Consider the following 27,302-nt stretch of genomic DNA (forward strand, 5'->3'; position numbering starts at 1 on the left):
TGGCCCTGGTATCTGCAATATAACCATTAAAAGCACCTGAACTTTGGGCAGTGGGAGTAAGGGGATAGTAAGGATGAGGGAGAGGAAATTAAAGAGGTTAGCGACAGGAAGAAAGGATAGAATTCGCATATAGTCAGCGAGCTTTCATCACCATTGCCTTAAATCGGCGCCTGCCTTCTGCTAGTCTTCTCAGTGATGTGGCACACATCAAAAGATGCATACAAAGGCACTGCGTCACAATTCAGGAAAGTTTATTCATCCAAAGCGTGACAATCAATGCCTGTTGCTGTCAAAAAAACAGGACAGCCACCTTTTTATAAATACCGAGAAGGGGACACATACACGTTCATTCCAGGGTAAAACAAACTTTGTACATCGTGCACTGGGCAAGACAAGCTGAAAGGTTTAGTGCAGACCATTCCGAAAAACACCGGGCGCATGTGACACCTTGACATCGAGTCACACGATGAAATTAGAGCTGTGCATCTGAAAGGTTTATGCAGAACTACACACATAACACTGGAAATGCACATCTTACTGCAATGACACACCTCCTGATGCCACTGCATGGTTGAAGCAGCCAATGTAACCTAACCACATCACAGACAACTGAAGGAATCTTCATAGACATTCTTGGAAGTGAGCTCCCCACCCCCCTGAAGTCAGCGCTTATAACTCAATTCTAAATATATCCATAAGTGCAGATCCTAGTGGAGATGGTCCATATTGACAGGACTCAGTTTGGTTCCCACAGCTTGTAGGACAGCTTCATTTTAACATATACTGTGTGCCCTTGTTGAGCGATCAAGTAGATGTGAAAAAAAAAAAAAAAAAAACTTGGAAAAGAAGAGCAACTGTTTGCACAAGTTGCACTGATTGCAAGCTCGCATTTGAGCATACATAAGGGTTATGGTATAACAAAGTTGGAATAGACAAAAGGCCCAGTTATATACAAGCACATGTGCTAATTTATCAGAAGGCAATTTACATGCGGACAGCTGTTACAAACTACATGTTTGTAACTTTGATTTTGCTGAAAGAGGTGGGCTGTTACGAATCAAGTTGAAGCATGTTAAATTACTGTAAATTACGCCGATAACGAAGTTGCTGTTTGGTGACTAGGAACTAGAACAAGGTATAACAGTGGGTAAAAGAAAAAAGTAAAAGAAAAAAGTTTTCACATTCCACATCTAAGCCTACTCATTCTATCAACAGTGTACCAAATTTTTACCTCACATATGAACTTGATTTGGCAGAGTTTAATGAAAGCATATCAACAGAATTGTGATGTATGGCTCACACATCATTTACTGCACCTTTTCATATGAATAGCTCAGGTTAATTTTTAAAGTAAGTTTTGACAGCACAATTCTGAACAAAAAGGGAGTAAAGCATCAGACCACTGAGCAACATTTCGGTACATGGACTTGTCTTTGTCTGTGCCCACAAGGTGGTTTCTATGTTCAAATATTGCTCAGTGGACTAAGGCTCTTCTCACGCTAGTTGTTGAAAGTTTGCATTTGTTACGTCCACTTAGCATTCAATCCTAGTTCATTATGGCGTACAAGCAATTCCTGTGGTCACAAAGGCACACAGCCTAGCAACTGCCAATGAAAAACAAAACTATTACAGTGCTACAGGCCTGACTCTTTAACCATCACAGGAGGTAACCAGACGGCCTGACAACAGACGAACATCTTTTCCTTACCCCCCATGTGCAACATGTATGCACAGCGACATGAGAACTTAATGGAGTGGGCAGGCTATACAGCTGAAGTTTGCATACCACAGTTAGCAGTAGTCGTAGCTGACCAGACTGGATGGGGCAGAGGTCAAAGGTCAAGCAGCTTTGCATTTGGTCCGTTCAGTCTCCTTAATTTCAGCCAGGACTGCATTGCTGCGAGCCAAGGAGGCTAACGCAGACAAACTGTACCGGCCTTTTCTAAAATCCACAGCATCCTGTCCCGACTGGCACAGAGTGCTCAAGGATAAGCGAGGTGTGCTGGAGCTTTGTAAAGCTTGTTACGAGCGACAAATACATTCCTTGCTCTTAGCAAGTCCACATTTACACACAGTCTAGAGATGAAGAGGTACAACCCTAGAAATACCATCACCGAGCTCAACACAAAAAGCAATACATCTATGCCATTCCCTGGCACATCCTGAACAGTAATGCATTCAGGGAAGTGGTCTGACATCCTTCAACATACTGCATGGAAAACTCATCCTTCTCCTTGAACACCATCACACGAAACATACATGTGCAGGAACTGCGAGCTTTGCGCAAGTGTTTTACTCAGAGCACCGCACAAAGGCATGCGCTCTCGAGTGAATGCGACAAAGCGTAATAAGATTGCTTCTTTCCCAGCCATTATTCAAAGGTACACACACAAACACTCTGAGAGCAGACACTAGGTGAACCGCTATCACAGCCACTGGATATAACATGCACAAAAAAAAAAAAAAAAAAAACAACAACACTGACTGCACTCTTTACACTTGATTTGAGAGAAGCGTGCAGCATCTACAACAGCTGCAGTGCTTTCATGAGAGCGCTTAACAGGCTTCAGCAATTTCTGGGCTTACAGCTGGCAAAAAGTAACGTGCGAACAAACCATGCTTACTGGAAGCGAGGAGGACGTGAAAGACTCAGTAAACAAATAAATCTTGCACACCAATTCATCAATTTCATTCGATAAACCGCAGCCAAAGAGTTAACATCCAGTTTATCTCTGGGCAGAAAACCACCACCTCTGTAAAACATTCAGTTCCTGTCTCAAGGGTAGACAACGAGCGAACAGTTTGCAGCCTCTGAAGGGTCCTTGAATTGACACTCATTTTTTTCAACACTGTAACACACTAACAGGCAGACTTCCATTATTCACTTCTGACTTCCCTCTGTGATAAGCCAAAGATTAGAGTTGCCAGTCTCTAAACTAACTAGACAACACTAGAACACCTTGTATACACGTTTACACACAGTTAACAGACTGATCTTGTCACAATGCACACGCATTGCTTACAAAACACACTCATCAATGAAGCTTGTTTATGGATGTTGCAACGGCATTCAATGATCTTCCATTTAAATGCCAACATCCTCAACATTGAGAAACTTGACTAGACACAGTGCCCACAATCAACACAGGCCTCGCAAAATGTTGGACAAACTCAAAGAAAGAGAGTTCAGAAAATAAACAAATGCCACATCTCAATGGTCAAGTCATCTTCCTCGTTGACCCCCATTTTTCAAGTGCATTAACCAAGTATATATTACCATACATCATAATTTACCACATACACACATATCAAAATGGTGACGCGTCTCATAGAAATAGGGTGTAGAAAATACAACGACCAGAAGCACCTTTACAAAGACATCGAAGAGTCAAAGAAAAAAAATGTATCACAACCTGTGTTTCCAGGAAAGAATAGAGCCTCTGCTTAATGCACGTTACAAACAGTGCTACAAACTAGACAAGACAAGACTAGACAAGAAAGTGATCTCAATCGATTGCTCACGATGGGAGGATGTGCCGTTGTAAGGACGAGAAGGGCTGCTGTAGAAAGGTGGCTGAAATTATTACGCCGGCTTAGCTAGGCAAGATAGTGAGCACCTATTAAATGTCGTAGTTTCTCCCACCGTCAACGGGAATGTGGCCAGCTTATAAAAAAGGGGCAAAAGCATGTCTGTTGGCTTGCAGCCAGTCCAAAATGTGGGGATATATTTAAATCCACATTATTATGTCGGCATGCCCAGAATGCTGGCAGTGAAAGCGAGCGCATTTGCATTTGCACCAAGTGCCGCGTAGTGCAAGAGCATGAAGAACCGAGACTTTGACTGACTAAGGAACTGGAGGCAAAAAAAAACTAAGTAACAGCACATGAAGAAAAACAAGGCAGTCCTAGCTAGATTATGACGTGACACAATTAAATAGGCCACATCTGTCCGACAATCAAAGCCACGGTGAGAAAGTTGTATACTGTAGTCAAGGTAAGAAAGGCTGCATCATCTGTTTAAAGGTCTACTGTTTATGTGAACCTTTGCTACTTCTACCACTTCTACCACCTCTACTACCTCTACTATCTAACAAATGAAATGTACAGTCAATGTGAAAAATGATTTCACCGAAAAAGTTAATAAGCAGGCAAAACCTGTATGCACGTTCCGATAAGCAAAGCTGTATCAAGCTTTTAAAAACCATACCACTAATTTACCCAACAGGTCTCCGTGTCGGGCAGAAGCAGTCTAGCAGCTCTGCCCCATATTCAACTATACCACTCCAGCCGAGCCCCAAACGAATGTCCACCTCATTACAAACATTCATATGCACGCCGCATTCAGTCCACGGTGAAAGAGAAATGGTTCCACGGCGTCTACGATGTGTGTCGCACGGAGGACGCCAAGCATAACGCCACAACTACGTCGCGCACACACCACAAACACGTCAAGGGGAATGCCAGTTTCACGAAAGAGGACGTATCTATGCTCCTGGGACTACACTTTCACTGCTCGCCTTGGTTTGGTCGGTGGTCATCGTCTCCTCCTAGTGCACAGCAGGAGCAGTGGTGAGTCTACTGATCATAAGCACGCATGGTCACACTATGTCACATGTAGGTCACACTACGTCGCACTCCAGGCATGCCACGAGAACACACGCACTGCACTGGTGACAGTGGAAGGCATCTGTGCCATGCTCTGCCCAGTTTTATGTGCCTCCGTTTAAGTAATATTGTGTTATTCTATTTTCTGGTACCTTAATTTGAAGGAAAACTAGAAATCGTTACTAGTGTGCAAGTGATGCAGCTTTTTGAAATAAAAAATGTTTCTCGTATAGTCTCGCAGCAAGCATTTCATTTCATCTGGAATCAGGCCTAGCTGCATTGGATGAGACATTCCAAAGACGGCATCATTAGAACCTCGGCACCCACACTTCTTGGCAGCTCAGTTGCTCCATGGCCTGAATACCAACCAAGCAAGCCTCATCTCAACCTTTCGAGGCAATCGCTGAAGTCGTTCTGAATGCTTTTTGTGCGAGTATGTTTTAACTCAAGTCTCGTTGAAAATTTGTTACTGCATTTGTTACCTGAAGCCACCTTCATGCCAACAAACTGTGCATGTGTAGCAGTGTTTACACATGACAAGAACGAACAGAACTACCATTTAAGTATACTGACTCCCATTTTTGTTTCCCACTTGTGTTAGGAAAAGTTACCTTCGTCCGAAGACTTCAACTTGCCATTTACCCACTGTAATTGGTTCTATGTCAGTTCTAAATCCCACTTTTATACAAGTGTTGCGGAAGTATTTCTGCAAAAATGAAGCCCGTGCCGTTTCTATTAAAGCTGCGATAAATCATCTAAATTAAGACGGACGCAAAATCAGCAGCGAGAAAATTATAACAGTCCAGCTCACAATGGCCACAACACACCTAAGGCTGTGATATGGACAATAATTTTGAGCAAATTCAGAGTAATCAATATTTCATTCATGAGAGTTTAGTGCGATTTCAGTTTAAGCGAATTATCTGTATAGCCTGGAAGCAAGGAGAGCCTTGGTAACTGCACTGAGCATGGCACAAATAGAAAATAACAGATATGCTATATGCTTACACCCTGTTGTCAGTTTTGATGTTTGATTCTAATTAGTGCTTGTAAGTTAATGCAGTATTGTTAATTTAACTTAATTCCGCCATGGCAGGAGATGTGAAAGCAAGGTTAAGCAGAGATGACACAAAAAAAACTGCAGATAGCCAAGCCGCCGAGATGGCAGCACTGCATAAAGATTTCTTGTATCTCAGAATATTGGCACCAGCTAGCTTTTGTGAATTGCGAGGCAAACGAATTCCATGAAAGCAGCGCAATGATCTAAATTTTGTTCAGTCAGCCTATAAATTCAGAACAAATAGCAAGTGTTTCAGGAAACACATTTAAGAAGACACATACACACTGCACCTGAGTAGATCTCTTGGGAAAGCAATCAATGCAATTCGACGCAACGCAGTAATCAATGGAGGCCGGTGTGAAGCAAAAAGGACGAACAGCAGCAAGGTTTCAAACACGAAAGCTACACATTAACCACATACAAATGGAATGTAAGAACTGTGCTACACATTACTCATGCAAACAATAAAAAGGCCTGATTAATAACGTTTAACATCCCAAAGCAACTCGGCGTATGAGGGATACCTGGAAAGCAGGGCTCCGGAAAATTTTGGCCACCTGGTGTTCTTTAACGTGCACTGACATTGCACAGTACAAAGGCACCTTGCATTAGTACTGACAATGCTGTTGTAAAAAAAAAAATACTAAAATTAACAAAAAGATAATAATGTGCTGCATATCGCTCAAGCCAGAAAGAAACAAAAAACAAGGAGGAAGCAACGATGCCACATGTGACTACAACAACGTTGCACAAGTTTGCTGTAGTCACAATAATCATATTATGTGCATAAACTTTTCCTTCAAATGCGATTTTTTTTTCATGCCTCATGAAATTTCTCGGGTGACAGCGTTAAGAAAGGTGCAATTTTAATCACAACCAGTGACAGAGTGACAGCCCTGATATGGCTGCCAGTATGGAGATGCTAGAAAAAGAATGTGTTTTGAAAGAAGCGTTTTTTTCTTGTTTCCTTCAGGCAAGCATGTAAATTCACAGATGTAAATTTTCCAACACTTGCAAACTGCACAATATGCAACAAGTGCAGAACCAGAGCAGTGAACGCTCTCTCTCTGTTGGTGCCTCACTCAAAACTCGCTTCCTTGGTTACAGCTAACCGAAGTCACTTCGGCAGTTTAGCTATCCATCAACCTCAAACTGCATTAGCCCCAACAACAGTAAACGGTCACCGACTGCACCACACATTTTGCCACAAGAACACACAGGTGCACGTCTGAAACACACACTAAATGTATGTTAACCGCACCACACCAGTGCAAGGTTGCACCCCAAGTGCCTAGGCAGGAGATTCCAAAGCATGCCTCGACAAAGCACGAAAAACATTACTGTCCCTTGTCCTCAATTATCGTGCACTTTTGGCGCCGCCAATAACTGCATGGTCGCAGTGTTCCGAAGTGACTGACAAGCTCTGCAAAGGCATTGGCTTGCTCTGAAATGCGAGCACTGCCGAGAAAATGCCAGACAGGATTCTGAAACACGAAGAACGATGAGAAGTGATGATTATAAAACTGCGAAGACAAAAAGAAAAGAAAAGAAAAGAGAAAATAACGACGCATGAATGTTCCAAGCATCCCGGCTGAGAGGGCTCTCCACACTCAAACGAGTGCGCAGAGGGCAGTGTCGTCACATTGTCTCCACATTGCATCGCCGCTGCGATTTGACTCAAAAAAGGCAGTGCACAATATGCAAGAACACAAGACTGTGGGAAAAATGAAATGAGAGGAGAGACAACACTCCCAATACATGACAGTCCCAGATGCTGCCCCAGCCTTAAAGATGCAAAAGGCATCGAAAGGTACTGGTAACACAGGTGAACAGAAGGCAAGAAGCGAATCTGCCTCAGGGTTCAGAGGTTGCGCCGATGACTGAAGCGAACGACGTTGAGTTGGCGCGCTCCAGCACGGGGCAGTCCAGCACAGCAGCGCCGACGCTGCTCCGTCGGAGCATCATGGCAGTGACGAGCATCCACTTGTTGTGCCGCGGGTCGTAGCGCTCCACAGTGTTGAGGCTTGAGCTGCCGTCGTTGCCACCAACGGCATATAGGAAGCCGTCGGCTTGGACCACCTCATGAGTTGTCCTGCAAGAAACGGATAACAGGCCTCGACTAAGGGACAGCATAACACCAGTGCCTACAAAAGGCTTAAAACTTTATCTAAGGTCAGTTCATTGAGTTAAGCAAAGAAAAATTATTGGCTTTGTTTGGCTTGGTTTGGTTTATGAAGTTTAATGTCCCAATGTGACTCGGGCTATGAGAGGCACGGTGGTGGAGGGCTCCAGAAATTTCGATCACCAGCCGTGCAAAGACAACCTGGATGCTTTTTGTAAAAGTGAATTTCCAGAGAAGGGAGACACAGGAGAGGAGACAGCGTCAGGTGGATATTGAAGGTGAGGTCATTAGTGGGGATAAGGAAGCCACTGTCCAAGATGGCTGCCTCCACACCTGCGTGAGTGCATGGAGCCCACGTGGTCCCACATGTTGGCGGCCAGATCAAAGCGCTCGGCGCTGCTGAGGCAGAGGCTGCCGTCGTTGCCGCCCACAGCATAGAGGGCCCGGTCGAGGACGGCCACCCCGCAGCTGTTGCGCCGGCTGTGCATCGACGGCAGCAGCCGCCAGCGGCCCTCCCGTGGGTCCAGCCGCTCCACCGACGACTGGTAGTTGGCCCCGTCATGGCCGCCCACCGCATAGATGCAGTCCTCTGCACATATCATGGGGGGGTGGGGGGGTCATTCGCTTGGGCCATCAGTGCAGAGGAGAAGTGCTGGTCAATGTATCCAGTGAATATTGGCTGTGTTTTCCATGGTATTACTTTCACGAAATATGGTAGTATCTGTTATTGCCCTACAAAGGTGCAATGACAAGAATACACTTGCTTCTCTCAAGGAAATGAGGTCCCGTTGCGTGGTGCTATCAGCCTAATATGCATCTGATAGAAGCAGAAAAAATAAAATCAGAACTATAAGTTTGCAGTGGACGCACCGAGGACTGCAAGGCGGCAGTATCGGCGGCGGTACTCCATGGCAGCCACGGAGGTCCAGGCTCCGACGAGCGGGTCAAACTGCTCGACACTGCTCAGGCAGGAAGCCCCGTCGTAGCCACCGGCCACGTAGATGAGACCGCGCAGGGCGCCCACCCCGAGGCAGCTGCGCCGGCTGCCTAGCCCGGGCAGCAGCGACCACGCGTTACGCACGGGGTCGTAGCACTCCACTGATGAAAGGTCCCGCGTTCCATCAAAGCTGCAAGACAAGGAGCAAGAGTGACGCATCTCAATCTTCACATTCACTCTCAATATTCGCCATCCCCCACATGCATCAAGTTAACAAAGGCAGTGATGTAATAATTTTCCTCAGTAATTCTCAGTTATTAAACAATTTTCTTTTGCCCTAATGCCTCTTTTTCGCAAAAGAGCATGTAATTTTGTTTTTTTAATTCACCGAAAATTGCACAGAGCAAAGTTTTGAAGTACGGCAGAATTTCGATAACTTCATCTCTTCATCCAAAGTTTAGGGGAATTCCCACAAGGTGGAGTAGAATTTGTAATAAGGGAGTGATTACTCATTGACAAAACTGCCCCGGAAAAGTGAAAAAACTGCGACTGCCACGAAAAGGCAGTGGTCCCGAGTTGGAACCCCAGAACAGGACGAAGTTTTCTTTAACTACGAAGCTTCTTCTAAAGCTGTGTAGCTTCTCTTTGTAGTCATATGTTTTCACTTGGGTGGATGCCAGTGAGTAATTACTCACTCATTACAAAGAAGCTGCTCGAATCATAAGTAGTTCATACTAAGGGGAGTAAGATCATGCTCCCTTAACATATCATACACGTCTTACCATGTTTCAAGTTATGGCACCCTAAAGTGTCAGTCTGAATAATCTAGATGTTCGGATCAAGAAAGTTTAAATTAAAACCGCACCACAAGTAAGATGGATGGCATAGTTGTACTAAGGAAAGGAAAAAAGGGGAGGCTTAAGCTGGTTACACCAACGGCAGTGCGTTGGGAAGTACTGATCTGGCCCATGGTTTAGGTTAAGGCCAGAGGTCAAGCTAAGATCAAAGTCAAGTTCAAGGTCAGGTCATGGTCAGCCATAGGTTAAACTATATACAGTAAAACCTTAATACATTTAAAGGAAATGCGGAAAAAAAAAAAGGGTTATGAGGGAAAGCGTATGATCCAAACTGCCTGCATTTAAAAAATTCAATTGCTTTTGAGGTACAAAGGCATTTAGAATTGATACTTTCACTTAATAAAAGTGTAGATTAGCATTTATAGACATCGAGTATGCGCAACTAATTTTTTTAGCACACTCAAAATTCAGTCTGTATTTGCATTTTGTAAGCGCGGAAGAGGTTTAGTAACAAATCCAGTTCGTAAAAGGCGACGACGAGGCGTGATTGCCTCCGCTTACACTGTGGAGGAGCCATCGTGATGGTTTACAGGCACTGCATTTTGGCCCATGTTGCGTCGCCCAGACCCAGCCAGCTCGTATGCAGGCAAATACCAGTTGTAGTTATCAAATTGTTCACCCCTGTGCTCCTAAGCACTGCAAAGAAGCCACGGCGTTTCTCCTCATGAAGTCATTTCTACGGGAAAGGGCGCCTCATATGTTGGCGCGCTTTCCCAAAACTGGCAAAATGCTTCGTCACTTTGCACCCTGACACGTCAGGAAAGCAACTGTGGCGAGTGAGTGCCGCCAATCAGTTTTTCATTTCGCAAGCGCTCATTAGCACACATCCTGTTGACTGCAAAATGTATTAAATGACCACAATTTGTCAAAATTTTGAACATAACCAAGAAATCGTATTATTCAGGAACATACTAACTGGGAGAAAATAGCGTTACGCGAGATGTTTTACTGCCTGCAATTTTGAGCGTAGGAAACGAGAAATCGTATGAACTGGGAACGAGGTTCTACTGTACTGGCCTTAGTATGAATTATCTGTGTGAGGCCACGTGGTTGTGATGTTACGAAACAGCTCAGCCAATCAGAACAACGGCACACAATGCTTCATGATGTTCGATGCTCATCTCACCCTTCCGTATGAAAGCAGCTGCCTGAGTCTTCTCAGCGCACGCATGCACACACACACACACACACACACACACACACACACACACACACACACACACACACACACACACACACACACACACACACACACACACACACACACACACACACACACACACACACACACACACACACACACACACACACACAAAAAAGAAACATGAAGAAGCATGACTGATCAAAGTACGAAAACCCCTATGCTGTCACATTCTGACAATTCATTTCAATAAAGTGAAGGGCCGCAGTGTTCCGCTATTGCCTACTGCAGTGATATGCAAGTGACGGAGATTAGCAGTCAGTCAGGTGATAACAGCTATTTACCCGCCAATAGCATAAAGCATGCGGTTGAGTGCTGTGATGCCGGCCCTTGATCTCCTGTGAATGGTGGGTGCGAAGGAGCTCCACCGGTCCGTGCGGGGGTTGTAGTACTCGCACTCACTGTGGATGGCAAACAGCGAGCCTCCGCCTGGGTGGGGTGTCCAGAAAGCATCGCAACAGGTATGAGCTTTGCCTTTGCAAGACCAGTCAGCATTGATCCCGCTTGAACAATGTCATTACATAACATTTCTGAGCTTGTGAGAAACAAACGGCCACTAATTCATCACGAAGACACTGGTAATAAATGCTGCAGCTCACATACTAGTATCATGCTGGACACAATGCACTTAGGGCCCTTTACTTTCAGGTTTTACATGTGTTATTTATTTGTGTTGAGGAGGTGAAAACCACTGGCTATTTAATTTTAGTTCCAATTTGGTTAAATGTCTGGCTGTTCGGAAAGGGCTCAATAATTATGGAGTTTTATTTTTTTTATCAATGTTACTTTACTAGCGTACAGATTGTTTGAGCGTTCGACATAAATAAAATCCCCTATTTTTTCCAATAATCTACAGGCTGGAATTATCCTGTCGATTTTATAATGATTTTGTTGCATACACTGACATTCCCATGTACTACTGCACCTCCAAACCTGTGTAGCTACAGTGTGGTTACTTTTCACCCAATATTTCAGCAAATCCTCTCGGGTCACAGTTAGCAGCTGAGATGACGTCTTACTTTAAAAGCAACTGACCATGAGCATACATAACTTGCAATTCCAGCCCATATCTCATGTGATTGCACTGTACTAAGTGGCAATGTTACGTCCGATAGCGTAATATCACGTCTGACACATCTCGTGCAGTAATGATGCATTGCAAAAGCGAATTATTCAAACAAACCTACCTACTTTACATCTCAGTGAAAAATAAACAGAGTTTAAAGGAATCAAGAAATAAATAGAATGACAAGTTTTAACTGGTTTTGACCTCATTTTTGAAAACTCCCATGTGCCGTTCTCTTGACTGAAATGAGAAGAATGAGAAGAAATGAAAAAAATAAAATAAAACTTAAACAGCAGCTGAAAAAGACTAGCTTTCAAACTTGCATTTAGTGTGAGCTTGTATAGCATAGCTCCATTAACAAGTGCACCAACTCTTGCTGCATTCCTCATTGAAGCACGTATTAGTTAGTTTTACCACATTCAGTTCAGTTCAGTTTTATTTCCTTAAAGGCTCCCATTCCAGGGGGCGTTAATTGATAGAAGATAAACGATGATTGTTTTGCACTAATGATTATGATGATAGGTAACATGTTTTTGAAACAAATACAATAAAGCAACGGCTCGCTTCGGTTCAGTTTATGGGTTTAACGTCCCAAAGTGACTCAGGCTACATGAGAGGCCATAATGGAGGGCTCCGAAAATCCGCTCCAGCCGTACTCTTGGAAATTTCAATCCTCTGTCGCATCCGTTTTGCTTTGCGTGCATACCGCATAGTTGCTTCACCATGTCAAGCTTCCCAGGCGGTGAAAAAGCTATGGCGCTAAATTCAAGCTGCAGCATGCTGTATGTATTGTACAGAACAAGAACCAGGCCATGGAGACAGTTCGAAATGAGCGCAAAAATTATGCGTGACAGGTACAACCACGTGGGTCCACTCCGGCCGATAAAGAAACCACACACATCTCACAGAAGGGCGATTTATGTATAACGCAGTTGGATGAGCATTACCGGTGGTATCAATGAGACTAATCCTTCAGAAACAAGGCGCCCATCCACCCTATGGTAGCTCTGCATAATCTTGGTACGCTGCCAAGTTGCCGAACAACCCAGTGCCCTCGGCTTTCGCCAAAGCAAACACTCTGCACAGCTATACGTAATCGAGTCATGGCAGTTTGGCGATCTGCAAAAGTCTGTGCTGCAAACGACGCATGCAACAACAGAAACCAGAGGCTAAGACCTAATTCCAAAAAGCAGACTGCGTGAAGGCGGCACGCTTCCAAGAAATGGAGCAAGTTTATGCATGACAGCTGCTGTAAGCGATCCTGAGCTAATTTTTGTGGCATTTACAAAATTAACAGGTGCGTCTTAAACAACGGTGCGACCTAGGCGGGATGTTTTTACAGAAAAAGTGCCGTTTGCAGGGGAATGCGACTTACACCCCGGAAAATACAGTAAGCCTCTGACACATTGGTGTCAGGGTTAGCATGGTCGCATATTTCTGTGGCCCAGTGTCAATATTTTACACAGGCTGCCTTTGACATTGACGTCATTCAGCACCTTACTTTGTGCAACTGTGATATGGCCTTGTTGGCAGCGGCATTGTTTGTTTTAACGAAAAGTCCTCTTTGATTCCATGAAACTGTAAAAACTGACGGCTCCCTCGTCTCGAGAAGCAATTTGCGTCAAGCAGTAAGGAAACACCAAAGCAGCGGAGGCCCGGCTCACCAACAGCGAACAGGTACGAGCGGAGTCCCTCGGGCCTCCGGTGGGAGGTGCGTGGCCCTGCCATGGCGGCGCGCCGTTCGGGCATCAGGTGGTAGCGCATGGCCTCAATGAGCAAGTCCTTGCTCTCCTCACTGGTGCGCACCAGCGGCTCCTCGCCCACTTTGGACAGCAAGAACTCTCGCCGCATCAGCGGCAGACGACAGTGCTGCAGCAGCTGCAACAGTGCACCATAGAAACACGAGTATTGTCATCACCATTTAGAGTATTCATACTCTCAGAGTACAATGCCCCGTTCCTTTTCAAAATATCTCTTCCCAAGCTCAACGTCCGACTGACACATGTAGCATGATCAAGGCAATGCACAAACCTGGCTACAAGTGCAGAAAAGAGAGAATACAGTAGCAGACAAGTGTTTTGGAGTACAATAGTTCAGACTTCATTGAGGAATCACGAAACACATAATGGGAACATGTACATAGGCATTGAAAACATATTCCAGACCCTCTGGAATGCAAAATTCCAATTTTTTTTTTTTGACTGAGATAGATGCCAGCAATACTATGTGAACTACATTTTGTTTTTTCAACACACAGTTTGTTTTTTGGCCCAACCTAGGCGTGAATGAGCTTCGCTGTCACAATCAGCTGGCTCTTTTCTGCAGCTAAGATGAACAAGATGTAGGTACTAGTGTGCTCAATGCAGGGCGGCCCTCTGGGGAGTTGTGAAGCCACATATGACGACAGTGTGCCATTTCAAGGTGGTAGCATGAGGTGCAGCCACTGCAGACATCACAGTAGGACTTGTTGTTCCATTGCATACCTTGAGGGTTCTCAGCAGCCAATTTTTTTCATTAGTACGTGCTTTTGTTGTGTGCAACTTCATGCTTTTACTCAAGTATGGGTATATATCATTCCTTATTTCAGCTGTAGTCTGGAGTGGTAGTATGGTTATAGAGAATTTTTAACATTATGCCATCTGAACCTGCGCGCGTGTGTGTTTCAGAGATGTGTGAAATGGTGAAAATGCTTTTAGTTGGATATGGCACAGGAAAAAGAAACACTTAACACAGCTGTACGCCCAATTCAATAATTAGTTCCTGGTGCTGCTGCAGTCATTGCCTAGTCAAAATTTTGTACGGTTGTTAGTTTTCGCAGTTAGTGTATTTACCATACAACAGTAAAGTTTTATCTGCTTACCATGCCTCACCTAATTGGCGACGTGCCAACTGGTTACCAAAACCACTGTCACGCACTGGCTATGCACATGATAAGGTGCCCTACAATTTCACATTCCACATACTATCATGAATGGGGGGAACTTTTCTTCAAGCATGAAATGCCTTTAGCTCCCATTGCAGGCATGGCATGGGCGACTTTGGTGCGAGAACAGAGGAAGAACATGGCGCCAAACCGAAAGAAGACATAAACATAAGCCTGGAGGACTTTCGTGAATGCCCTGTGCCACTGTAATGGCTGTGTGTAACTATCATGCGACGTTATGCGCACTGTTAGGAAGGATGGTGAGGGGAGGGGGGGGGGGTGCACCGATCACCACTGCTGCCCCTCACTCTACCGCAGCGACGCCGTGGCCTCCCCTCTTTTCCTCTGGTATAGCTCCTCTCCACAGCGCAGGATGCGTTCTTTCATACAGAGGGCCTCTTGTCTTTCAGCCAGTTGACGCACACGCGGTTCATACTCTCTGCTGAGCAGACCGCTGCCTCTATTTAATTGCCCAGCCATTGTATGCACTTACCGCTTTGGACCGTGATGGCAAGGCCATGCGGGGTGAGCAAAACATTCCTCTCTCTTTTCCGTGTCCACTTCCCCCTTTTCGTAGTTTTCTCTCACCTCCGTACACGAGTGGGACGGGACGTTCGCTAACTACAGCAGTTGTATTTGAGTGTTGTTTTTGCCATGTATTAGCATTTTCTCTCTCGCATGCTGCTGGGAATGAAGAATTTTCCCACTCCGAGTGCTGATGCGCTGTTTTCAGAGAATAATTTCTCACGGCACTGACATGCAATGCTCTCTACAGCAGAGCGCGACACAAAGCTAGGGAAAGAATGGAGGAAGCTAAAGTTGGAACATGCTGCACTTGGGGGATATATCTCACCTTGCCAACATACTTCTCCCGTTCGGGCAGGTCGTGCTTGATCCAGGCGACGGTGGCCTCGTACACCAACTCTTCCGAAGAGACGTTGAGCTCATCGCTTGAGATCAGGTCCTCCACCTGTAAGCCAAACGCACGAGAGCTCTGAAGGCCTTCCTACAACACGGAGCTCACAAACATGAGACAGAGCATGGCTACGCTAACCTCTGCATTTTTCATCGTTACACAAAAGCAGCAGTTTCAAAATAAAAATTAAGAGTGCACAAATATTCCAAGTTTCAAATATGATTGATTGATGGAGACGAATTTAAACAGGCTGCTAAATATCCAAAAAAAGAGTTATGTGTATTTGCAAATGTACAATGCACAGAACCTTCTGCCCATCTTTTTAAAGAACTTGACGTGCACAAATCACACGATTTATACCGCTACATGTTGTCTCACGCATGCCATCCTCTCTCTTTTCGAGTACAGCGGGCTTGTCACAAAATAATCTGGCTTATCCCATAAGAAGCACAGTACACTGGAAAGTCCCAAAATACCGTACCAACTATGGTATACAAATGCTAAAAAATATGTTACCAAGGCTCGTAAATGAATACAATAGATTAGGCACTGATGTTTTGAAATTTACTCTCTCTTAGTTTAAACAGCTATTCAAAACCCGATTTCAATTTTTGGATGATTTTTTTTGTGTGCATACATGTGTGTTTAGAAACTTTTGTATAGTTTCTTTCCTATACTTGTGTGGTTACATGCTAATAAGTATATATTTTTTGTTATCACTAGGCAGTAATCATTTTTTTCATTGTGTATTTGCATTTTTGTCTCTGATCACATATTCACTACTTGAAGGCATTCTTTTTTCCCATATTCACATTCGATTCATGTTCGAAAATTCCAACATCCACACAAAGCTAGACTATTGACCGTTTGTATGCTCCATGTTTCCTGCACTGGTGCAAATAGATAAAAATGAAGACAAATAAAGTCCCAGTCCTTCAGCCCTCTCACAGAGATGAAGGAAAAAGAAGAATATAAGAGCAGCCCCTGCCCACATTTAAGGTCCTACAAACCACACACATGCCTCAATAACATGGACCCCCCACCCCCTTTCCATTGCCCAATTGGCAGAGTAGGCAGGAAATGCTATGTTTTCACTGGTTGCGAGAGGACCAATCATGTGATCCCTTAGTGGTAGCATCATGTTTTGTGTTGGGATAAACATTACTTAGAAGTAGCAGCATGTTTGTTGTACCACAAAACCAACATGAACAACAAATAACTTTTTCACAGTAAATAGCTAGAAAGAAGCAAACAAAACAAAATATGCAAATGAGAGATTTGGACAAGGCGATTGCAGCACGTAATTTGAGGTCCACAGTGGAAAAACATTTCTCATACGTTCCATGAAATGACACCCGTGTACAAATGAAAAGGTACGCTTGGCATGAAAAGATACTTTTTTTCCTTCATTAGGAAATGCAGAAAAAATATATTTTCTGGTAAACACTAAATATATAAAGTAAAAAGCACAGCAGAAAACACATTTCTTGCGAACCACATGAAAAATCCACTTTTGGGGAAAGTATTAAAGTACCACTTTAAGCAAAAAAAGTTATTTTCAGTCCCCTGAAGAGCTTGAAATGCGCTTTCTTCCGGGAGGCTTCATTTGGCGTTCAGTGCTAATCTTTTGTTCTTTCTTTTTGCTGTGCTTGAAAACAGGAAGCTTGTTATATAATGGCAGCTATTTACTGCACTGATGTTGAGTACATCTCCACACGAGCTGCAAAAATTATGTTTTTGTCAATCTGCACTAAACTGCTAGCCGTGCCAGTTCTCTTCGTAACAGTCACATTAAGGAAGCATGAATAACGAAAAAAAAAGTGGCATTGTAAGTTCTTCTCGGGAACAGAGAGCCTTTATCAGAAAGCACCTCGAGTTTGCTAACAGTCTTGCATAAACACAGGAGTTGCTAGCTCAGAACTGGCAATTGTGGAAATGTGGTGACCAATTTGCAACCAACCAGGAGCCCACTGCCCAAGCACAAAAGCACGACATTTTCGCACCCTTTTTGAAATTGCTTCAAGGAACTGCTGTGCAATCGATTGCCCTACTGCTCACTCAGCTACATCAGCTACCAATACAGTCGAACCTCTATCCTCCTACTTTACCCAATCCTACTTGCAGTCAAAAAAGCTCATTAAATCGCAAATTTTATTACGTCAAAATTCCCTTGTTTCAGCTGCCCAATGAAGTAATAGGCTCGTGAAACACTGCTAGTAGATGGGAACTTGTAAATAGGAGTTCAGTAAGTAAGCGGTTAATTCTAGCAATAATAGCGCTAACAAGGGTACCAGCTGTTCTTTTCTATATCAGGAGCATAATGAGTGACAGCAAACGGACATGAACACATCATTTTTCTCAGTGTGAGCAAAGCAAAGAGCAAGCGTAGCGCCTAGTACTCAAAGCCACTGTCAGATGTCACCACTAGCATCATCATCATCATCCAATATTTGCACATGGGGGAGTCTCTGGAACAGCTGATTTAGGGACTTTAACAGGGACGCAAGTATATGTTTGCATCGTCCACGCTGGCGCAGCAATCGTTAGCTTAGGCTTTAAGTACACGTAGGCTAAGTATTTACTGGCATAATGAACCTACCTCCCGCTTTCACCTCTGCGACCTAGACAAAAAAACAAAAAAAGAAGAAAAGAACGCTAGTCATTACCGCGTCCCTCTGTTTCATGCCGTCTCAAGTCCACACTGTATTTCTAGGTTGCGCGCCAAGATGCTGCACAGCGAGAACATCACGGTGTGTATCGTTTGTCGTCGGCTCTAGTGATGGGAGTAGAGTGCCAGCGGCCTTCACAGGAGTGCCTGCTGTCGGCTTGTCCAGTTGCACAAGCCTGGTTTTCAGTACATTCATATTATCATGCAGCGATTGGGGTGGGCACTGTCCGCTGCCACAAAATCACTGGAACGTGTGATATGCAGCAAATGCCCTTTGAAGCAAATGATGCTTAAAGCAGGCGTCATGATCATGGCTGAACACGTGCTTTCTTTGACGATTTAAGAGTGGAAGGATGGAAAATAACTTGCATATTGAGCCCTCCCCTCAAACTGACGTCGATTTAAAAAAAAAAAAAAAAAGTCAGTTCATTAGGCGAGTAAATACGAAATTTCAGCCAGTGACGTCATGGCGTGATGCGTCCTGATATTTCGGCACCGCGAGTTTTGTAGGCACCCGACAGATGGCACAGCAGTATGTTCCTATTATTACCATTTTGTTTAGCTCGCAGATTCCAGGATGCCGGTGAAATTGGAGCGTAAATGGCAAATGCAGAATGTGCTGTGTCGCGGCTCAAGTTTTAGTTCTCATCCAATTTTCAAGGTGGCTACTGGCACATGCCTGCGACACACGAGGACTTCGTTAAATCTAAAGTGTAGCATAAAATTACTTCGTTAAATTGGGGAAAAAAAATATACATGGTTATTAATAGCACAAAGATTGGAAAACAAAAAAAAATGTGTTACATCACGAATTTCATTAGACCAAGGTTCTTTATATCGAGGTTCTACTGTAGTATGTGCCAGCATTGCCGTACCTTTCATCCTATTTGGCCTAGGCGCAAAATTTCTTCGCAATTCTGCTGATGAGATGACCACTTTAGCTTCTCAAGTGTAGCCCCCCAAAAGAACTTTCCCTTGTCAATTTCTTTTCAGTATCTTTATTTATTTATTTTTTTCTGTGGGGGGCGGGGGGGGGTCAGCTGTAAACTGTCTTTGTGAACATTTTCTGTATTCGCTTGTTCTCAAGAGCGGCACAGATCACCAAGACTGGCTTGGGCTCTCTGCATCTGCAATTATGCGGTGTGGTGTTGTAGCACACTGACAGGCAATAGAAAATACAAAATTTCTCCAATTTAGGACACTGAAATATGCATTTGTAATAGTTTGCACATGCTGTTCTTTTATACATAGATAGGTAAGTGAAGGAGAGGCCACAAAACACCAACCGAAAATTTCACGTACCGATGAAACATCAGCACATTCATTTTCTTTTGTCAGTGTTTTGTCTCTCCTTTATGTACAGCCTCCAAAATTTTGAACTGGCATGTACGATGGCTGTCTTTTCTGTGCTCCTGTGCCTTAGAATGAATAAAACTTGCCGGAAGGTCAAGATTGAGCATGAGCTCTGTGAGCCCTTCTTAATACTTGGACTTTCCACAGCGCAGCTCCGTTGTAATGCTCTGAATCACAGAAAATGCGGTCGTCGTGTGTTCCAGCTAAAGATTTGAGCGACTGTACATCCCCAACCATACGGTTTCCGCCAAAGCCTCCACTTCATATTTAATTAACCTTTAGAATAGCTCAGTGGCTGTCATTGAAGTAGCCACAGGTACATCACTTCAAACAAAACATAGTGCATTCAATCTTCTTTAATGCATGACTGTCTTTGACGTGTAACGTTTGATCCATGCCAAGCGGTGGATAACAAATGACATAGCACCGGTCAATGGGAGAGATGATGCGAAGAGAGAGACCTGCGAGAAAGGCAGCATGAGGAACTCGTCGGTGTGGGCCACCTCGCGGAAGTGGTGCAGCGCGTACCGGTGGCTCTTGCCCAGCAGGTCACGGCAGGCGTGCGTGTCAGCAAAGCTGCGGATGCCCAGGCAGTTGGACGGGTGCAGCTGACCCAGGAGGAACGCGCAGCATGCCTCGCGCACGCTGCCCACCTGCAGGAGGCTGGCCGCGGGAAGCAGGCTCTGCATGTGCCACGGAGCAAGAGGTTGGCATGTGCACATGACGCTTTGAAGAACATGCAGTCACGGGAGTAAGTCCCGTAACTGCAATATGGGGCACTTTTGATTTGCGCGAGTGCCCATCACAAGCGGACCGGAGAAAAGGCAGCTGTAACAATGCACCAACTCTTATCTACTTCATGGCCGGGCACATTGCACATTGCTTGACACATAGTTTTCTAATCTTTCCCAAAGCACTCACCGTATATCTGATAATGCTCTTTTCGAGATAAGAAAGTTCAGGGTTGAAGAAAGTTATTCAGTAGGTTATGCGGAGTCCGATAAAAATGTGAACACCGCAGAAGTCTGATTGTATTCCTTGTCACAGTAACACTGCACGGATAAAATCCTACTTTCTTCTTGCGGTGGCCTTGTCTTACGTGACAGTTTGATAGACGCTGCAAAAGATGACCATTTCGGTCGAAACTTTAGAACATCAAATCTATCCAATTTGTTACCTTTTGGTCTTTGTCTCGTGCAGAAAAATTATAAAAATATTTGCAGCAAGGATTCAGAAAATTATATTCTTGTGTGTGGCTAATGAGAATTGCAAGAGAATTGCGCTCCTGATAATTCTAGCACCTAATGGCTTCTGTGACACTCTGATGGTGCAGCACAGGCATCTTGGTGTCATCATGAAGAGGAGAGACCAAAACTTCTTTTAGTTGCAAATTGTAATGCTGCATTTCCGTGACCAAAAGCAAAAGTAGACAAGATGATAAACTAGACAAACGAGGAAATAAAATTTAGAGTTAATTTTCTCCTCCTTCTGTGTTGCCCTCACTCATAACTTTGGCATTTGTAACTAATGACAGTAGAATAAGAGTGTTTCTTGTGTATGAATGCAGATTTCAAAGACATTGAGGAGGGCTATACAGTTCTTGCTTTTTATATACACCTTCAACAAGTTTTTGATAGTTACTTTTGTAAGAAACATTTTCATGTGGATATGCATTTTGGAGTTTCACTCAAGTTTCCACAAGTCCCGGAAACCTAAGAAAGAATAGCTCTAGTGGATACAACAAGGCCACAACAAGGACACAACAAGACACAACAAGGATCAAAACTGACAAGATTTTAAAATCCTGTCAGTTTTTTTTTTTTTTTTTCATAGTGATGTTATACCCTTGGGATGACATTATGAGGTTGTTAGTTGTTACTTAGTATATATACCAGGCACCAGCTGGAATCTACAGGGAATTCTTCCAGAAACCAGTCTGACCAGTAAAGACTTTTACCTGTGTACACCTTGAAACAAAAGCAGTTCCGAAATCAGCAAAAAAGTTGCGCATCTTGACCAAATTTTGTTACATTTTAAGCGTAAATAACTAAACAGTTTTAATTGAATAAACAGGTGGAAGACCAGGATTCCTTTATTTTAATGTACTAAAGAAGACAGAAAACATCAATCATCACCAATCGTGAACGTTACAGCAGATAAGCAGCAGATAGGCAGTAGATAAGCAAAAAAAATCTTTCCCCTAAAAGATGCAAATGCAGCCCGCAATTAAGGTTCAATCTCCAAAAAGGAAAACATGGGACGACAACGAGGAAACTCGGCAAGCTCATCAAATGACGTGCCATCGTGCCGGGCTGTGGCGGATGACGGGCGTGTCGCAATGTGATGCGGGGACACACGTCGTTGAGCACAGTTCCTGCGACGACTAGATGGCAATGTGAGAGTGCTGCGCAAGGTCACAGGGGAGAAGAGGCAGCTGGCTGAAGCCTTCCTGTCTATTCTCTGCTGCCAGTGGAGACGCGCTTGACAAGTCCACACAAAATGAAGGCCAGAGTCTGGCGCCACAGCAGTTCCTTCTTTTTTTTTTTTTTCCAGAGTTTCACTCGTAAAACTCCGTGATGAAGAGTGCAGGGCACAACGGAGCAACTAGAAACATATATGTGCACTTAGGAATGAGAGGGAGGCCACTTTCGTAAGGCTTAAAAAGAATCTTAGTCAAAATGGTTTGGTTTGGTTTATGGAGTTTAACATCCCAATGAGACTCAGGCTGTGGGAGTCACCGCAGTGGAGGGGTCCGTAAATTTCGGCCACCAGGGGTTCATTACCGTGCACTGACATTGCATAGCACACAGGTGCCTTGCTATTCGCCTGCATCGAAAAAGGGCCACCGTGGCCGAGATTCGGTCCTACACCTTAGGGCACAACAGTTGAGCGCCCTAACCACTGCACTGCACCACCACGACGGGGTCATCAATCATAGTCAAAATGTAAACTCCGCAACAAAGTCATGCAAGAATCAAGAACACGTATTATACTAACAGCCCACCTGTCTCTCTAAGGATTACTACACAAGGCTGCACTCAAAAATTTTGTCACGTGGTCTCTCACCAATAATGACTGAACAAGAAATGCTTGTGGCAGGTAGAGCAGTGACGAACAACATTCCTCACCAAGCCTCACTGTTTTAATACCAATACAACCATGCACTTGTCACGTAGCTTATACATCTGTAATCCCTCCAAAGTTCAATTGTCCAGCACGCACCGATTGGCACTCAGCACATATCCTCTTATCGAAACATTAGCAGAGCACTGAAGCACAGAAGCGCTAGCAATTGTTTCTTTTTTTACCCGATTTGCACCATTTCCCACACTTGTACCCTCTCCTGTGGTCTGTCTCCAAGCGTAAAACAAGAGTGTCATCAAGCAAGAAAGGGTGATGCATGCACGTACCTGGACATTGCTCTCTGTGATGACAATTTCACCCGTGTAGGCAAACTCCACAAGCTGCTGCAGTGCGCAGAAGGCAATGTCATGAAGAACCACCTCTGCCTGGACCTTCTCGCACATGTCACCTAGGAGCACAGAGATACAAAGGTACTGTTCACGCGGCCCTGTTTTCTGATCTTCGCACTGATCTCGTCACAGATTTTTGGCCACACAGGTCCTGTAGGAACGACAGAGCACTATTCCAAAGGGTTGTCACAGAACAATGCTGTGTGCTTGAATACAGATGTTTTACAGCTGAAATTATTACTCAGGAACTGTGCATGATTTTCATACAACCTTATTCTCGCTAGTCACCTCAACCGTATTTGTCATAGTAGCGATTAAAAATAAGAGAAGACGCCTAAAGGTGATTACCTGCACTAAGAAAAAAATCTTTTTTAGAGACACGTTATCCATAAAAATCCATCCACTGCAACTACCTTCGTCCTAAGAGAAGTGAATACATTTGATAAAATAATGATCAAATGGATGTGACATACGACGCAGTGTTTTTTTCTTTTTCATTTTGAACCAACATTTTTTTGGTCCATGGCCCTTTTTCCAATACATTTTACCCCAGAAGAGCTCAGCACCAGGCCGGGGGAAATCTTGTGCCCATTGGAAACAGGTGGGTACCTGGCGGCAACAGGGATCGAACCTGGTACCTCCTGAATGCGAGGCCGATGCTCTTCCTCAAACAAGGCCCCTGCTATTTTTCTTTTTGCAGGATCCACAAGTTTTATAAGTTCACAATATCCTGCAACACTTTCCTTAAAGTATTCTCTAACTGGCCGTGCGTCAAGATCTGGATGACGCACTGCCATCCTGCTTCTCCATATAGACCTTTGCAACAAGGGCACTCCGGGTGTCGCCATATTGCTTGCTGGGCTGTTGCGTGCGTCTGACGTCAGCACGATGGAAGCGGCAGCGGAACCGGTTTTCAACAGTCCAATGAAGAGGCGTTTCGATATCCTCCTCACGCGATGCAAAGGTCTATACTGTGCAGGCCCAACGCCATTACTAGATCATATAGAATACCGTCCTCACTTTCAATCGGGAGATACCCGATTCGGTGAGGGTCAAGTGGAAAATCCTTTTTAAGAGTCCTTTGGAGGACGTCCCAGAAGAAAACTGCATCCCAGCAGTCCAAGAAAACATGCTCTACGGTTTCATCCTTTTTGCGTAACCAACAGCGGACTCTCCATAGGACAAAAATTCCTGTCTCTTACAACCAGCTTTAACAGGCAAAGTCCCGTTATGTAGTCGAAAAGAGGAAGATTTTAGTCAAGATGTCTTTAAAAGAGTTATAAGACCACAGCTCTGGTATAGTAACATGCGCCACATGTATGTATCCTCGCCAATTTTTCCAGAAATATACGCTTGGCTAATTACTGACCAAGTCTGACTGAAATTAGTTAAAAATGGCAAAACAAAATATTTTTCAGAGCAAAGAATGACTTTCATTTTATATTAATTAACTATGTAATGAACAATTCAGTATGTAACACGCTTTCAAAGTTCAATAAAGCAGTAATTACTCCCTTATTATCAACTCAAGCACAGCCATATGGTTGGCTACAAAGGGAAGCTGTTTTCACAGGGAATTCATACTTGAGAAAAATTTGCCCTGGTCGGGATTCCAAGTTACAGTGACTGCCCTGAATTAGGGCAGTCACTCTACTGAGCTGACCAAAAGCGTTCCCATTTTGAGTTGTTAATCAATTCACTCTCACACTACTACCTGCTTGCTGTCCAGGTCAGCTCACTTGGTAAGATGACTATCCTGATAAGGTCCTGGGATCGAACTTCGGACCAAGATAAATTTTTTCTTCAACCACACAGTCTCTGTGGAATCAGCACCTTTTTCCCTTTTAGCCGCAATTTCTAACGCATTTAAGATATTTTTCCTATTTTCTTTTTTTTTTTCATTTTTGTGGACAGTAATGAGTAATTACTTCAGCTCTACCATGGGGTTTTCCCAAACCATATGACCAACTGTAAACTGCTTTCTTTCCAGTATTCATCTAAACTGGTCAACAGCTGTCTCATCCAGTTAAGTCACCCTCACTGCCAACCCTCCAAACCGTGCTGAAATATGCATTATGCAACCTGCGTTAAAATTCACCTTTGTAAGACCATCACAAGGTCAATATGGAAGGCACAGTGTCACCATGCATACAGGTGAGCAAAAATAAACAGATACGCCACCAACAGTAACAACAAATTAGAATGAAAGGATGTTAAGAAGCCTGAACAGGAAAGAAGGAAACCTTTGATGTTGAACTGTGAATAGAGTAACAGTCCACCACTAGGCAGCACCAGGGAAAAAAAAAAAATGGCCCCGAGAGCAGTGACGCGCAGAGTGCGGAGGAGGCGAGACTCAACTGTTGAACATGGCGTGGAAGTAGGGGCTGGAAGCGGCCAACACCAGTCGGTGGGCCAGCAGGCTCTGACCGCCAGCCACCAGGCGGACGTCGCACAGCTGTCCCTTGAGCTGCATGCAGTGCATGGCCTGGAAGGCCTCGCGAAGGTGAGCCTCGTGCACGTGCTGACGCTCGTAGCTGCCCTCCTCAACACTCAGCAGGCTTCCCCCGCCACAATCGCTGCTGCTGTCCCCCAGCGACCTGCGGTATCAATCGGCAGCACACATGACGGGTCCATTTTTTTTTCTACATCTTTGAATATTAGTAGCACTCATTGCGGTCAATCATCCGCAGGAAGTGATGTCACCCCATGCCAAGGTCGCGCGAGCTCGTCAAAGCTCTCATGACTCCTGGGCCATATGCGACTCGTTATACACCTTGGACGTGGCCGTGACTCCATTTATAACACGATCTCCTTGACAGCTGACACTGAAACTGGTGCCATGTGAACTACCTTTCAACTTCTCAACTTTTTTATTCTCCTTCTCTATCTGCTCTATTACTCCCTTCATGACAGTCGCCTCACTGGCAATCTCATAGAGGCACGATGAATCTATGTCCACAGAAACAAAAAACAAAAAGAGCCCGTGTGCACACGTCCTCAATGGCAGCGGGTTCACTTTGTGGAAAAAGATGATGGGTTGTTTGGCTTGGTTTTTGAGCTTTAACATACCAAAGCAACTCAGGCTATGAGAGACGCTGTAGACTCAGGAAATTTCGACCACCTGGGGTTATTTAACGCGTACTGACATCGCACAGCACGCGGGCGCATTGTTTTTCGCCTCTACCGAAATGCTGCCATTGAGGCCGGGATTCGATCTCGTATCCTTGAGCCAGTAGTCTAGCGCCATAACCACTGCGCCACATCGGACGGATAGGTTGTGGTATCAGCCTCAAGCGGCAGCATTCAGAATGAGATGAAATGGAGGATAAGAATTTTACTTGAACCTAGCCATTGGAAAGCAAGCCAGGCCAGACAAAGGGAAAATAGAACATGTAAGTAGCTCCGGCTTAGGATCACACCATTTCAGTGGCATAGCCAGTCAAAACAGTGCACAATCAGTTTCTTCACCAGTATTGGTTGCACTGATTTCTCAACTTTCTTAACATAGTAGTACAGCAAGCTCAGTGCTCTTTGAATGCATCTAAACTGCAGCCCACAAAGGCAAAATAATCAGGATACTTCTGAATGTAACAGGACACTTCTGAATGTAACAACCGGCGTGCTTCTTGCCATGTGTGTTAATTTTTATTGTGTAAAGGAACCACTAACACTGCAGTTTTGCCTGCTCGCTTTTTTGCCATTTCCTGCGTCCTTCCATGCCATGCTTTTACAGTTTACATGACAGTGCTCTTCCCCATTGCAAAAAGGACTGGCAATAGAAGCGTATCTTCAACCGCAGGTGAATGTTTGGTGTATGCTTGTTATGACTTTACAATGCCAGTTAGCAATTTGCAAGACTACAGCCCTTTTCAGATTCGGAGGAGAAACATTTTCGCAGCGGAAACATGCAAATGACAGCGGCTAACCGAGCCAATCCCCTAACAACTCCCATAGGGGCAGAAAAACAAATAAATCACATGTTGTGTAGCACAGAATTCCCATTTGCTCACTTCACCCTTCAGCAGGTGCTGAAGGGTGAGCAGTTCTACAGTAATAAAACTTCTGCACTGTAGCCACGAGTTCCTTTGTGAAAAATGACCAGGGGAAGACAGTTTGGGCAA

General features: G+C 44.3%; 1 protein-coding gene across 3 annotated transcripts in view; it reads right to left on the reverse strand.

The window, feature by feature from the left end:
• Positions 1 to 234: 234 nt before the first annotated feature.
• LOC146195905 (kelch-like protein 17) overlaps positions 235 to 27,302 on the reverse strand; it is a 31,550-nt gene continuing 4,482 nt past the window's right edge. For all 3 annotated transcript variants that reach the window (XM_084597947.1, XM_084597948.1, XM_084597949.1), the window contains exons 3-11: positions 25,540 to 25,778; positions 23,119 to 23,240; positions 20,170 to 20,391; positions 15,625 to 15,741; positions 13,513 to 13,726; positions 11,067 to 11,211; positions 8,658 to 8,914; positions 8,121 to 8,376; positions 235 to 7,757 (exon numbers count right to left, since the gene is read on the reverse strand). In XM_084597947.1, the coding sequence (XP_084454073.1) occupies positions 7,520 to 7,757; positions 8,121 to 8,376; positions 8,658 to 8,914; positions 11,067 to 11,211; positions 13,513 to 13,726; positions 15,625 to 15,741; positions 20,170 to 20,391; positions 23,119 to 23,240; positions 25,540 to 25,778 (1,810 nt within the window). In that variant the 3' untranslated portion in view covers positions 235 to 7,519. The remainder of the gene's footprint in view (positions 7,758 to 8,120; positions 8,377 to 8,657; positions 8,915 to 11,066; positions 11,212 to 13,512; positions 13,727 to 15,624; positions 15,742 to 20,169; positions 20,392 to 23,118; positions 23,241 to 25,539; positions 25,779 to 27,302) is intronic.

This window comes from Amblyomma maculatum, chromosome 3, assembly GCF_055883805.1.
Source record: "Amblyomma maculatum isolate TAMU_Amacu chromosome 3, ASM5588380v1, whole genome shotgun sequence".
Classification (NCBI taxonomy): Eukaryota; Metazoa; Arthropoda; class Arachnida; order Ixodida; family Ixodidae; genus Amblyomma; species Amblyomma maculatum.